The sequence below is a fragment of the Ranitomeya variabilis genome, chromosome 2 (genome assembly GCF_051348905.1).
Source record: "Ranitomeya variabilis isolate aRanVar5 chromosome 2, aRanVar5.hap1, whole genome shotgun sequence".
In the NCBI taxonomy this organism is placed as follows: Eukaryota; Metazoa; Chordata; class Amphibia; order Anura; family Dendrobatidae; genus Ranitomeya; species Ranitomeya variabilis.
This window is the reverse complement of record NC_135233.1, coordinates 382,738,095-382,750,465: the sequence shown is the minus strand read 5'-3', so window position 1 is coordinate 382,750,465 and position 12,371 is coordinate 382,738,095. Positions and strand designations below refer to the sequence as shown.

The window sequence follows — 12,371 nt, the reverse complement described above, 5'->3', positions numbered from 1 at the left end:
CTATGAAACACTATATTTTAGTTCTCTGCCCTCAATATTCCTTTTATTATTTACCTCTCATCCTCGCTGATCAAACGCAGTTTCTGGAACCAGCCAGCGAAGTGCGGATCTGGAGTGAAGCGATATCCCAGGCAGACAGTCTGCAGAATACGGATCTGAGAAAGCGACTCAAACTCCTGTAGATCATGAAGAAAAAAAAAGCAGAGAAGAAACAAGTCATTGAGAATTGCTCATTAGTGGAGAACTCCGGGTCCAAAGAGGGCGAAGTCTTATAAAATAGGCATAAACAGGCGCAATCCATGTGAACCAGTGTGGATTGTTTATTGTCCTATAGTTGCTGTGAAAGACGACAGGTGAGAGATCACACAGAATCCCACCGCTGCTACCCCCTGTGACGAACCCGCACCTCGCCACCTGCCTGGCTCAACTTCATACAGTTTTACAGACACCCCTTGTCCCCACAGGGAGCGAGAGGATGTGGCCCACGAAGTCAGTGAAGTGGCACCACACTCACTCACAACCCTGAGAGGCCCTTTTCACTAGCCCCAGTGAAACAGCACTGCCATCCTGGTACAACTGCCACCAGTTCCTCGTTAGATATAATCCTGTTAATGGATCGGGCTTATATTGGACCAGAAACCAGTCCCGGTAGCATGGGAAGTTAAACCAAGAAATAGACGTGTGGATTCATGGATCAGGATAAAAGAGCATCCCAAGGTTAAATTATATATTTAATCACTTTAAGGGCACACTAGACAAACTATATGCACGATGGTTACAAATATATAATAGATGTGCAAATACAGATAGCGGTAGGTCAAAAGATATAAGCAGAATAAATGTCAGTTACCGAGTAATGTTAGATTATGGGTGCACTGGGCCGCGGGGGCATGGGCTGCCAGCTGGCTTCTAGGTCCTTTACTAGATGTGGCCCCTCACTTCTGAAGTGAACCACATGCATCACAGAAAGAGGGATCATATGGCCATACACTAGCCTTTATCCCCTAGAACGGGTTGAGACCCAGCCAGCGGCTCGCGATTCTGAGGATCTCAGTAATATAACCGGTGTGTGGCCATGACATAGGGCAAGTCCATATTCTCCCTATAAAATCATAGCTGACTCAACAAAGTAGTTTAGACCAGATGGTTTGGATCCACATGGCAAGCAAGCCTTTTGTTCTGCTCTGAACTGACTCAAGGTGTGAGATCTGTCACTCATAGCCTTTGAGGCTTGACCCCACTGGCTGAGCTAGCTGCACACTGAAGGAGGTTTTATAATCCCATATCAGATAGGATACAAATGATTTGCATGAAATTATATCTCCAATATTCTTCACAGTTGCTCCGATATGGGGATGAAGTCTAATCATCCATCACAGGCCGCTCTTCTGCTCTACAATCTGCTCATTTTTCTTGTTGTAAATCCGATTCCTGTGTTTTTATACAAACCCATCAGCGATCGAGAGCAGCAGCCAATACTCTGCACCAGTACAATAATGTGATCACCAGCAGCCGGAAAGCCACGCAGCCGTATTACCGTCATCATCAAAATTAGGACCTTTATGCCAAGCTGAAAACCCCCATAGCATACGTGTCCGTTTAGCTGATGGCCCCCTTTAATGCTATGTAGATGTCTCCACATAGAAGAGTTTGCACTCACCTTCCTGCGTTTCTCAAAGTTCAGGTATCCATTCTGAAATCGACAAAGAGAAAATCATAAATTGTCATCCTATCGTCAACCATGAGCCCCTCAGGGTCCCAGAAACCGCAAACAACGACCATAATGCCTGATCACACAATATGAGACATATGGCAGTTCAATAAAGAAGACGCACCTCCAGCTGGTCCCGGATGGCGGAGTCCAGCATAACAAGGTCAGTGAGGAAGACTCCGAGGTACGGGATGACCCCCTGTGCAGAGGACGAGAAAAGTCACATTTGAAAAGTCACAAAATGTTGGCGCAAAATGAGGCCATGCTAAAATGTTGCAACTTTTGGTATTCTCGTGCCATTTTTGCCCAGCTCTGACCAACTTGGCAGACCTGGGGCATGATGAGCGCTCCTTACTGGAATAAGATTTGTGGTGCGGCACATGCTAGTGCTCAGACACGCAGGATTCACACACGCCTCTTAACGAATCGGGAGCGTCTGACTCCAGTGCGCCTCCTGATCAGGACTGGCGTAAACTTCACTGGTCTTGATTAGTGATGAGCGAATATACTCGTTACTCGAGATTTCCCGAGCACGCTCCAGTGGTCTATGAGTATTTTTTAGTGCTCGGAGATTTAGATTTCATCGCCGCAGCTGAATGATTTACATCTGTTAGCCAGTATAAGTACATGTGGGGGTTGCCTGGTTGCTAGGGAATCCCCACATGTAATCAAGCTGGCTAACAGATGTAAATCATTCAGCTGAGGGGAGGAAAACTAAATCTCTGAGCACTAAAAAATACTCGGAGGTCACCCGAGCATGCTCGGGAAATCTCGAGTAATGAGTATATTCGCTCATCACTAGTCTTGATAAATCGGGCATTATGTGTTCACTGTATGGCATGATTATGCAGACCCCATAAATAGGGTTTATTTGTGAGGATCAGGGGTTGTCATATTTTTATTTTCGCTATTGTCGATTGTGGTGACATATACATCTATGATGTGACTGTACACCGGCCATATACAGAGATCTCACACCCACAGTCAGCACTTCCTCTTCTACCCACAGAAGTCTGAGAAAAAGGGAAGGATCACATAGTGATGAGAACATTTTCAGAAACCTCACGCCATGTTGAGTCAGTGACTGCTCACGGCAACGTGACGTCTAGGACGGCGTATGTTCTCCCATCCCCACAGTACAGACGTAATGAGGCTTACCGTAGCCCGTGGGTCTCTGGAGCGCGGGGAGTGTTTTTTGATGGTCACATCAGACGTATCCTGAGACTGAACAGAAGGCTGTGTTATATGAGGAGCTATTCTGGCCGAGGACACACAGACCAGAGGCGACGGCTCACCTGGAAGAGCAGCTCCCTCATCCGGGCGTAGTTGTCCTTCTCAGAAAACACCTCGCTCATCTCCTGGTAACTGCGCTGGATTTCCCTGAGTGACATCACAACACAATATATCTTGATTTCTCAAGTCTACAACAATGGCGGCACGCAGAAAAATAGGATTTAGATGGGCGGCCTCACCTGGAGGTCTCGGCCCACACTCTCTTCAGCCGGTGCACGGACGTACTCTGCAGGGCCGAGAGGATGGCGTAGACCGAGGAGAAGTTCCGGAGGTTCCAGCATTCCTGAAATAAAAGAAAAAAAAAGTGTCACAGGAAATATCCACATTAAAAAAATATTCAAACGCTCATGCCGGCGGTCTGTGCTCTCGGACGGTCAACAAATTCCAATATGAAGGGGCAATAATGCGTTATATGGGGTCTGGACTCCAACATCCCACAGACTTACATTACTACAACCTATGGCACGACATTGTGAGAAAGTCCAGGGCTGTAGAATTATTTAGGTTTCCTTCAACCTCACAAGTGAGTTTTATAAACGAGTCTATGACCTTCCGATAGTCCAGAATATTTGATCATTCCGAACCCACCACTTCTGCCACATATTAGGGAGATTTCCGCTCACCTCAGCCACTCTCACCCACTTCTCAATCACCCGCGCCCGCTGCTGAGGCTTCAGCTGAGGGTCTTGAACACATGAAGATGTCACAGCCCCCGACAGGCGGTTAAAGTGGCGGACGGTCTCTCTGACAGAGTGGCATCGGTCACAGTGGTCTCCTCCCCTGTCTCTTCGAGACCACACAGACCCCAGGCACTCATGTGGGACGACTCTTAGGAAGAGAGACTGCAAGAAAAAAAAAATAAAATAAGACGAGATCGGGAGCAAGAGTCTTATAATAACTAATTGTCAATTCTCCGACAGTAGTGATATCCATTTATTCCAGTAATCCAGAAAGTCTGATCATCGGAACAGAATGAAAAGACCTGGAATTTCTCAGGATCACGGAGAAAGAATTAGAAATAAATAAATGGCAGAATTTCTGATAACATTCTCAAGATTCCTATGTTTATTTGTTCTAATCACATCTGATCGTCCAGAGTAATCAATCATTTTCCATGTCTCGGGTCATAAAGAAGCTGGAGTAAGAGAATATTTCCATCCTTTGATGCTAACCAAAAACTGTGCCACATTGTGGTTCCCCCCATAATCCGATCATTGGGTCCCCCCCATGCTGTTGTAACCCGATAGGGATAAGGTGGTCGTAACTTTGCATTACTCCAAGAATTGTCAAAGCCTCGACCTAAAGACGCCATCTTGTACTCAAGGAATTTTACTGTATAGATTTTTAAGAAAGAGTAGAGAAAAGTCCTCACCGCCTCCAGGCAGGTCAGCTGCTCGGCCACATATCCGGCCTGGAACGTCAGGACATCCAAGGGGTCGTAGTGGTCGTCCTCTTCCAACGAGGCACCGGCTGCTGGCACCGGCCGCTCCCTGACAGTCACCTCCTGTAGTTTTGTGACCAAATTTGCCTTCTTCAGGCTTATGAAGCAGCGAGTCAGTTCTTCCCTCAGCTCCTGGTCCAGTAATATAAAGTCCTCAGGATACTGAGACATCCAGCCACAGAAGAGACCGCTGACACTGAGGACAGAGACAGAGGACTTGGCACAAGATGGCGACTGCTGGACATAATGCACTGTACCCTACCACTGAGAAGACGGGAGCTGTGTATGGGGATGCAGAGGCAATGATCTCCCCTACTACTGAGAAGAGTGGGACTCTATATTGGGGTGCAGACATAATGATGTCCCCCATCACTGAGAAGAGGGGCGCTATATAGGGGGGTGCAGAGGCAATGATCTCCCCTACTACTGAGAAGAGGGGAACTGTATACGAGGGTGCAGAGGCAATGATTTATCAGGGTATATTATGTCTTCATGGAGACCCGGTGTGGATTCAGATCACCACCTACATCCTTCCTGGCTCTGTGTTTACACCTCAATGTATTTGGTGACTTGAATCCACACAGTCTCCATGACAACCCTGCGCCTCATGGAAACCAGGGCCTGTTGTCAGAGTCTATCATTGGTGCAGCCTCAGGCTTTGGGCCTGTAACTTCAAGTAATGGTATCTCAGGGCAGAAATAAGATATTGAATACCGATTTTCACAATTATAATGTGCAGTACAGGGTCTTTTCTTCATGTTGATGCGGTCTGTTAAGGTCTCACGTGCGACTCCATAGTCTAACGGTAATTACGTCCATAATTCAACAAAACAATATTAAAGATAAAGGAACATAAAACCGCCATGAACGGCTCCATATACCTAAGGTGTGCACCTCATACATGGCCTGCAAGCACACTCAGCCCACCATGTGCTGGACTCCATTTTGTCTTAGGCATAATATATATATATATATATATATATATATATATATATATATATATATATATATATATATACACACATACACACACACACACACACACACACACATTTCCCCTTTATATGATTAAACTTGAGTTAATCACTGTTGGAATAAGTTTAAATGCAACAACTCCATTCCTGTTGTAGTCTGCATTGAATGTCTATGAGTGTTCATTTGTCAGCTATGCTGTGATTGTTAAAGTTTGTAAAAAAAAAAAAAAGGTCAGAGGACACTCACTGATTGCATCAGTCTGCTGCTGTTTCCTTCACAGAGAGACATGTGTTACATGGACTAGATTATATCGGTAGTTACTGTCAAAGCTTTCTTATTTTGTTCCAGTTCAAGCTGCATATATTAAACACAGTTTGCCTTACGTTGGATTCTGCTGCTTATATGAAGTAACACGCGCTGCTGTGGTAATACTCCGGCTAACAGGTTATGGGCCCAGCCACCGGAAAGTAAATGGTAAAAAGCCCAGTCACCGGAATAAGCAGCGAGCCAAGCGCAGACAGCACAGAGGAACCCCCGGAATACAAGGACACCGGAACGCAAAGGTACCGCAGTGTACAGAGCACCGGACAGCGCAGCTTAAAGGGCCAGTAACAAACAAAAACAAAAGAGGTACAAGAGACAAGAATGTCTACAGAAAGGAATGCAGTGAAGTACACAGTGCCAAGTCTCACAAATCACAATTACAGCTCCTGGAAATTCAAGGTAAAGATGTTACTTATAAGAGAGGGTACATGGAAATGTATTGAACAGCCTGTGCCTGACCCAGTACCGGGTGATTGGCTAGAGACTGATCAGAAAGCACAAAGCACTATTTCCCTCAGCATAGATGATAACCAGATTGTACATGTATGCAAATGTGATACTGCAAAGAAAATGTGGGAAGAATTACAGAAAGTGCATGAAAGGTCAAATCTCAGCAATAAGCTATATCTTATGAGAAAGCTGTATCAGTCTAAATTAAGTGATGGCCAGCATATGCAGGACTATATCAGAAACACCCTAGAGATTGTGGAGCGCCTAAGGGGTATTGGTGAAGAAATTAAAGATTTTCATGTTGCTGCATTACTATTAAGTGGTCTTCCAGAAAGTTATGACACGCTTGTGACTGCATTAGATGCCAGACCAGATGATGAACTCACACTAGAATATGTGAAAGGGAAACTTGCAGATGAATACAAGAGAAAGTCAGAGACTATTAGCAATAATATATGCAAAGCAGAAACAGCATTAAAGACACAGTACTTTTCTAAAGCTCAGAGTCATTTAAAGGAAACTCGTGAATGTTTTGTCTGTAAAAAGCCTGGTCACCTTAAAGCAGACTGCAGAGTGTGGAAAGCAAGAATGAATCAGTTTAAAAAGCAGGACAGTCATCAAAAGGTTAAAACAGCTGTAAAGAAGGAAGATGCATGTATTGCGACTGCATTTGGGGTCAGCACAAGCCCATATGCAAACCATGTTTGGTGTATTGACTCTGGAGCGACTGCTCACATGACACGTGATAAGGATTTCTTCATTAATCTAGATGAAAGCAAGTCTGAAAAGGTAATTTTAGCTAATGGTCACTATATGACATCAGAAGGAATAGGAGATGGTTATTTCCATTGTCAAGTTCAATCCTCAGCACAAGTCAGAAAAATCCCAGTTAAAGACGTGCTGTATGTTCCCAAACTTGAAAGTAACCTTTTATCTGTAAAGAAGCTTGCACAACAAGGAAATATAGTTACATTTAAGGATGACAGATGCATCATTTCAAAGAAGGGTCATACCCTTGCCGAAGGAAAAATCAAAGATGAACTTTATCAGCTGAAATGCAATGAAACTGTTTACAGTGCTAGACAAGATTTTCATAAGGACTGTATTCATGTGTGGCACAGACGCCTAGGCCACAGAGATCCAGAAGCAGTAAAGAAACTAGCTCAACTTGCAAATGGTATTGCAATCAACCAGTGTAATCAAACAATGAAGTGCACAAGTTGCCTAAAAGGGAAAATGTCCAGAAAATCGTTTCCTAAAGTAAGCACTACTAAATCTGCACAGATACTGGATTTGATACATACAGATGTGTGTGGTCCAATGAGTGTTCTTACTCCCAGCAAGAAGAGATATTTTCTCACATTCATTGATGATTATTCCAGATATACTGTTACTTACCTACTTCAAAGTAAAGATGAAGTTCCACAGAAACTTGAAGAATATCTTGCTGCAGTTCTTAACAAATTTGGAAGAATACCAAAGGTACTGCGAGCAGATAATGGAACTGAATATACAAGTGGTAAAGTGCAAACCATCCTGAAAAAGAATGGAATCGTGTTCCAGACAACCGTTCCATACAACCCAGAGCAGAATGGCACAGCAGAGAGAAAGAACCGAACTCTTTGTGAAAGTGGAAGAAGTATGCTATTTGATGGAAACCTACCTACAACATATTGGGGAGAAGCCATCATGACTGCTACCTATCTTCAAAATCGACTGCCAAGTAAAGCTACAAGTAAAACTCCATATGAGCTATGGAACTGTGAGAAGCCCAACCTGAAGCATCTCAGGATATTCGGAAGCAAAACTTTTGTGCATGTTCCCAAAGAAAAACGTTCTAAGTGGGAATCTCATGCAAAGGAAGGAGTTCTTGTGGGGTACAGTGAAACTCAGAAAGGATACAGAATCCTGCATCCACAGACCAACACAGTAACAATCAGCAGAGATGTAGTGATTGATGAAAACTCAGTATCGCTCAAATTTCATGAGGTTACGCAAATAATTCAACCTAAGGAACAAGAATTTCAGTCAGTGATTCCAGACATTGAAGAGAATCTCAAAGAAAATACTGAAGTCTGGATATGCTCTGAAAGTACTGAAAAAGAAACAGAAGAACCAAGCCAACCTCAGGAGATCAGAAGATCAGAAAGATCAAATAAAGGAATTCCAGCTAAACGCCTTTCTTATATGGTCAGATCAATTCCAGAAGAAGAGCCACAGTCATGGCAGGAAATGCAAAAACTGCCTATTCATAAGAAGCAAAAATGGATAAAAGCTGCTGATGAAGAAATGGAATCCCTTCATAAGCTCAAAACATGGGAGCTCACAGAGCTACCTCAAGGCAAGAAAGCAATTGGATGTAAGTGGGTCTTTAAGAACAAATATGACTCCGAAGGTAATATTCACCGTTTTAAAGCAAGATTGGTCGCAAAAGGATATTCACAAAAATATGGTGAAGATTATGATGCTACTTTTGCTCCAGTTGCCAAGCAAACTACATTCAGAACTTTATTATCCATAGCTGCTGTTCAGCAGATGAAAGTAAGACATTTTGACATCAAAACAGCCTTTCTACATGGAGACATTGAAGAAGAGCTGTACATGACTCAACCAGAAGGCTATGTTAAAAGGGGTAAAGAGAACCTTGTTTGCAGAATGCAAAAATCTCTCTACGGCCTTAAGCAATCAGCAAGAGCATGGAACACTAAGATGAACAAAGTGTTAATCGACGAAGGATTTAAAAGGTCTCAAGCGGATCCATGTTTGTATACAAAAGGTGTATCACAAGATTGGATGTATGTTATTCTATATGTGGATGATGTAATAATAGCGCATCAAGAAGAGAGAGAAATTTCAAAACTAGGTCAAATTCTGAACAAGCATTTCGAGACCAAGGACCTTGGAGATGTGACATACTATTTGGGAATCCAAATCCAGAGAGAGGAAGATGGAAGTTTTCTTCTTAATCAAAATTCTAAAATCTCCACAGTTCTAAACCAGTTTGGAATGTCAGAAGCCAAAGGCATATCAACTCCAATGGATCCATCTTACCTAAAATTGGAAGGAGAAGAAGATCTGCTACCCACAAATGACAGTTACAGACAAGCAGTGGGGGCACTTCTATACATAGCAACCACAACCCGTCCAGATATCTCAGCCACAGTGGGAATTCTCTGCCGACGTGTAAGCAAGCCACGCCAAAGAGATTGGAATGCAATTAAGAGACTTCTTCAGTATCTTAAGGCAACCCAAGAGTTAAGTCTAAAGATTTCTGCATCAGGAGATCTAATTCTCAGAGGATATGTAGATGCAGATTGGGCTGGAGACTCAAGTGATCGAAGATCAACAAGTGGTTACTTGTTCAAGTTAGGACACACTTCAATCTCATGGTCGAGTAGAAAACAAGTGTCAGTTGCATTGTCTTCTACAGAAGCAGAATATACATCAGCTGCTCATGCAAGTCAAGAGTTAATTTGGTTGAAGCAACTTTTGGAAGAATTCGGCAAACCACTAGCTGAACCAACTGTTATCTATGAGGACAACCAAGGATGTATCAAGCTCGCCAGCAGTGAAAGGATAAGTGCAAGAACAAAGCACATTGATGTTAAACATCATCACTTGCGTGACTTAGTAGAGCGTGAAGTTCTAAAGTTTGTTTACTGTGAATCTGACAAGATGTTAGCAGATGTTTTGACAAAGCCATTGTCAAGAGCCAAGTTTGAAGAATTCAGAACTGCAATGGGACTAACAGGATAAGCAGTTGTTGAGTGGGGGTGTTGGAATAAGTTTAAATGCAACAACTCCATTCCTGTTGTAGTCTGCATTGAATGTCTATGAGTGTTCATTTGTCAGCTATGCTGTGATTGTTAAAGTTTGTAAAAAAAAAAAAAAGGTCAGAGGACACTCACTGATTGCATCAGTCTGCTGCTGTTTCCTTCACAGAGAGACATGTGTTACATGGACTAGATTATATCGGTAGTTACTGTCAAAGCTTTCTTATTTTGTTCCAGTTCAAGCTGCATATATTAAACACAGTTTGCCTTACGTTGGATTCTGCTGCTTATATGAAGTAACACGCGCTGCTGTGGTAATACTCCGGCTAACAATCACTAATGCGGCTCCACACCAGCGTTATACATACAGTATCAGAGAAGTTTCCATGATGAGTTTTTGAGATTGTCCATTTTCGCTGCGACAATAAAGCATCTTCCTACAGCTCCAGCAAGGTGGATGGGATTTGTAGAGATCTCATGGCCGCTGCTGCGGTAACTGACCAGAGACATCTGCACCATGTTGTGTTTCTTGCAGGTACATTGAGCTTTATGTGCAGATTTTATGTGCGGAATCCAAAAGTATAATAACGGCCTGTAAGTAAAAGCTACCGTGCATGGACACGTATGTATTACTCACTCATCATCCTTTCCTCCATAGGAGTTGCCAGTTGCTTGAGTGTAATCATCGTCCTCCAACCTGCAACCACCGGACACAATTATTCATAGCGTAGAAGGGGCCGCAGAGGGGCCGGGGGCAATATGTGAAGGGAAGGAATAAAATAAACCATGAAATGGAGTTGTGATCAATAGCATCATGTCGGGTAATGTTCCCACCTGTCCAGCAGCGTTCTCAGCACTTTCCGGGTGTTGGTGAAGGTGCGATACGTGGCCAGGAAGGCCGGGATGTAGGTGGTGTCCCCCAGAACCCGGGCGTCAAGCAGATGGAGGACAAGTCTGGGGAGAGTGCCGGCACGAAGAGCTAACACTCTAACGGGAGTCTGGGGAGAGAAGGAGACAGGCGATAACTCCCCATGAATCACCGAGTGTCAGCGACACCTTATACTTTGCCATAAGGCGGCGCAGGACAGAAATAGCCGTGTACCTAGAACAACAAGACACCAAGATTTGCATGTAGGCAGCGAGGTGTCCTGTTCTGGGCGCCGCCACTGAGAGTTACCAGGACTTTATATAAGAGATAGAAGCTTCTGTGGGGCTCGGGGCCAAAACTGCAGCAATCACCGGCATCTGAGAAGGGGGCAATGAGACAGTCCTGTCCCCAGCACAGACAGACAATCCTCTGTGAGCTCATGAGTAATCACCTGCACACAGAGCGCTAGTACTTTTCTACAATATATCATTCCAGAACTCACAGAGCATTGTCCAACCTGGATACAATTCTAACAACTTATCAGCAAGAGCCGCCAGAAGTCTTTTTCACTGACAGCATGCACACAGCCGGGTACAGTCAGAAGTCATATTCACTGACAGCATGCACACAGACGGGTACAGTCAGAAGTCTTCTTCACTGACAGCAAGCACATATCAAGAAAATAGAAAACTATCCATTATTGCACAAATCATTGATCATTTAAATAGAACCAGAGATCCGCCATTAAGTGACGAGGGTGGGATAGGGTTCGTTTGGTCGGTGACCGAGCGCCTGGGACATTATTTGGATTTCGCCTGTTCAGGGCACCATCCTACATTACTGTCCGGAGCAGCAGACAATGGGGACAACCACTGACGGCCATAATCATCCCATTATCTGAGATGGCGGGTCAGTGACACAGGAGACGGTGCGTTACCTGCAGGGAGCCGGCACTGCGCAGATACACACTGTATATGACACCGTCCCGCTCCTCCTCTCCATCATGCTGCAAGACCTGGAAGAAACACAACATAAATCACACTGAGGACAGGAGCGAAGTCCAGCCAGGAGCCCAATGCACCAACCTGCAGCCATCGCATCATGCATCACAAGCCCTGCGGACACCTCACCTTGCCAGGCAGAAGGTACCACGTCGTTTTAGAGGCGGCACAGGGACCTCCCCGTGACAGGCAGCTCAGGGCCACATTCATAGAAAGGAAACCAGCTGCTGAGGGAGGGAAGGACGAGCGGGCGGAGGCTGGAGGGGTGCACGGGGGACACAGGGTTAAAGATACAGGCAAAAAGTCAAAACCAGAAAAGAAAGAACAGGAGATGAACGCAAAAGGGTTAATGCCAGCTGAGAAATTCAGCTGCAAGAATAATCTGTGTAGCCCAGGTGTCTGCACTTCCGGAAAAAGACACGTGTTCCTACAGGTAAATACAGTGTGCGGCCGCTACGCCCTACAGAACCGGTTCCTGCTGTGAATATTCATAGACACACAGTGTCCGCACGTACAGTGTACTGCCGGGGCGCGG

At 44.5% G+C, this 12,371-nt stretch overlaps 1 protein-coding gene across 9 annotated transcripts in view; it reads right to left on the bottom strand.

Annotated features, from left to right (window-relative positions):
* Window positions 1-12,371, bottom strand: part of RGL2 (ral guanine nucleotide dissociation stimulator like 2) — a 26,895-nt gene that overhangs the window by 2,036 nt on the left and 12,488 nt on the right. For 7 of the 9 annotated variants that reach the window (XM_077286208.1, XM_077286210.1, XM_077286212.1 and 4 more), the window contains 11 exons: window positions 11,773-11,850; window positions 10,802-10,965; window positions 10,605-10,664; window positions 4,377-4,641; window positions 3,628-3,846; window positions 3,184-3,287; window positions 3,007-3,091; window positions 2,870-2,935; window positions 1,836-1,910; window positions 1,661-1,693; window positions 55-176 (listed from right to left, as the gene is read on the bottom strand). In XM_077286208.1, the coding sequence (XP_077142323.1) occupies window positions 55-176; window positions 1,661-1,693; window positions 1,836-1,910; window positions 2,870-2,935; window positions 3,007-3,091; window positions 3,184-3,287; window positions 3,628-3,846; window positions 4,377-4,641; window positions 10,605-10,664; window positions 10,802-10,965; window positions 11,773-11,850 (1,271 nt within the window). Of the gene's footprint in view, window positions 1-54; window positions 177-1,660; window positions 1,694-1,835; window positions 1,911-2,869; window positions 2,936-3,006; window positions 3,092-3,183; window positions 3,288-3,627; window positions 3,847-4,376; window positions 4,642-10,604; window positions 10,665-10,801; window positions 10,966-11,772; window positions 11,851-11,920; window positions 12,094-12,371 lie in introns of all 9 variants that reach the window. The other 2 variants (XM_077286215.1, XM_077286213.1) reach the window with 2 other exon arrangements.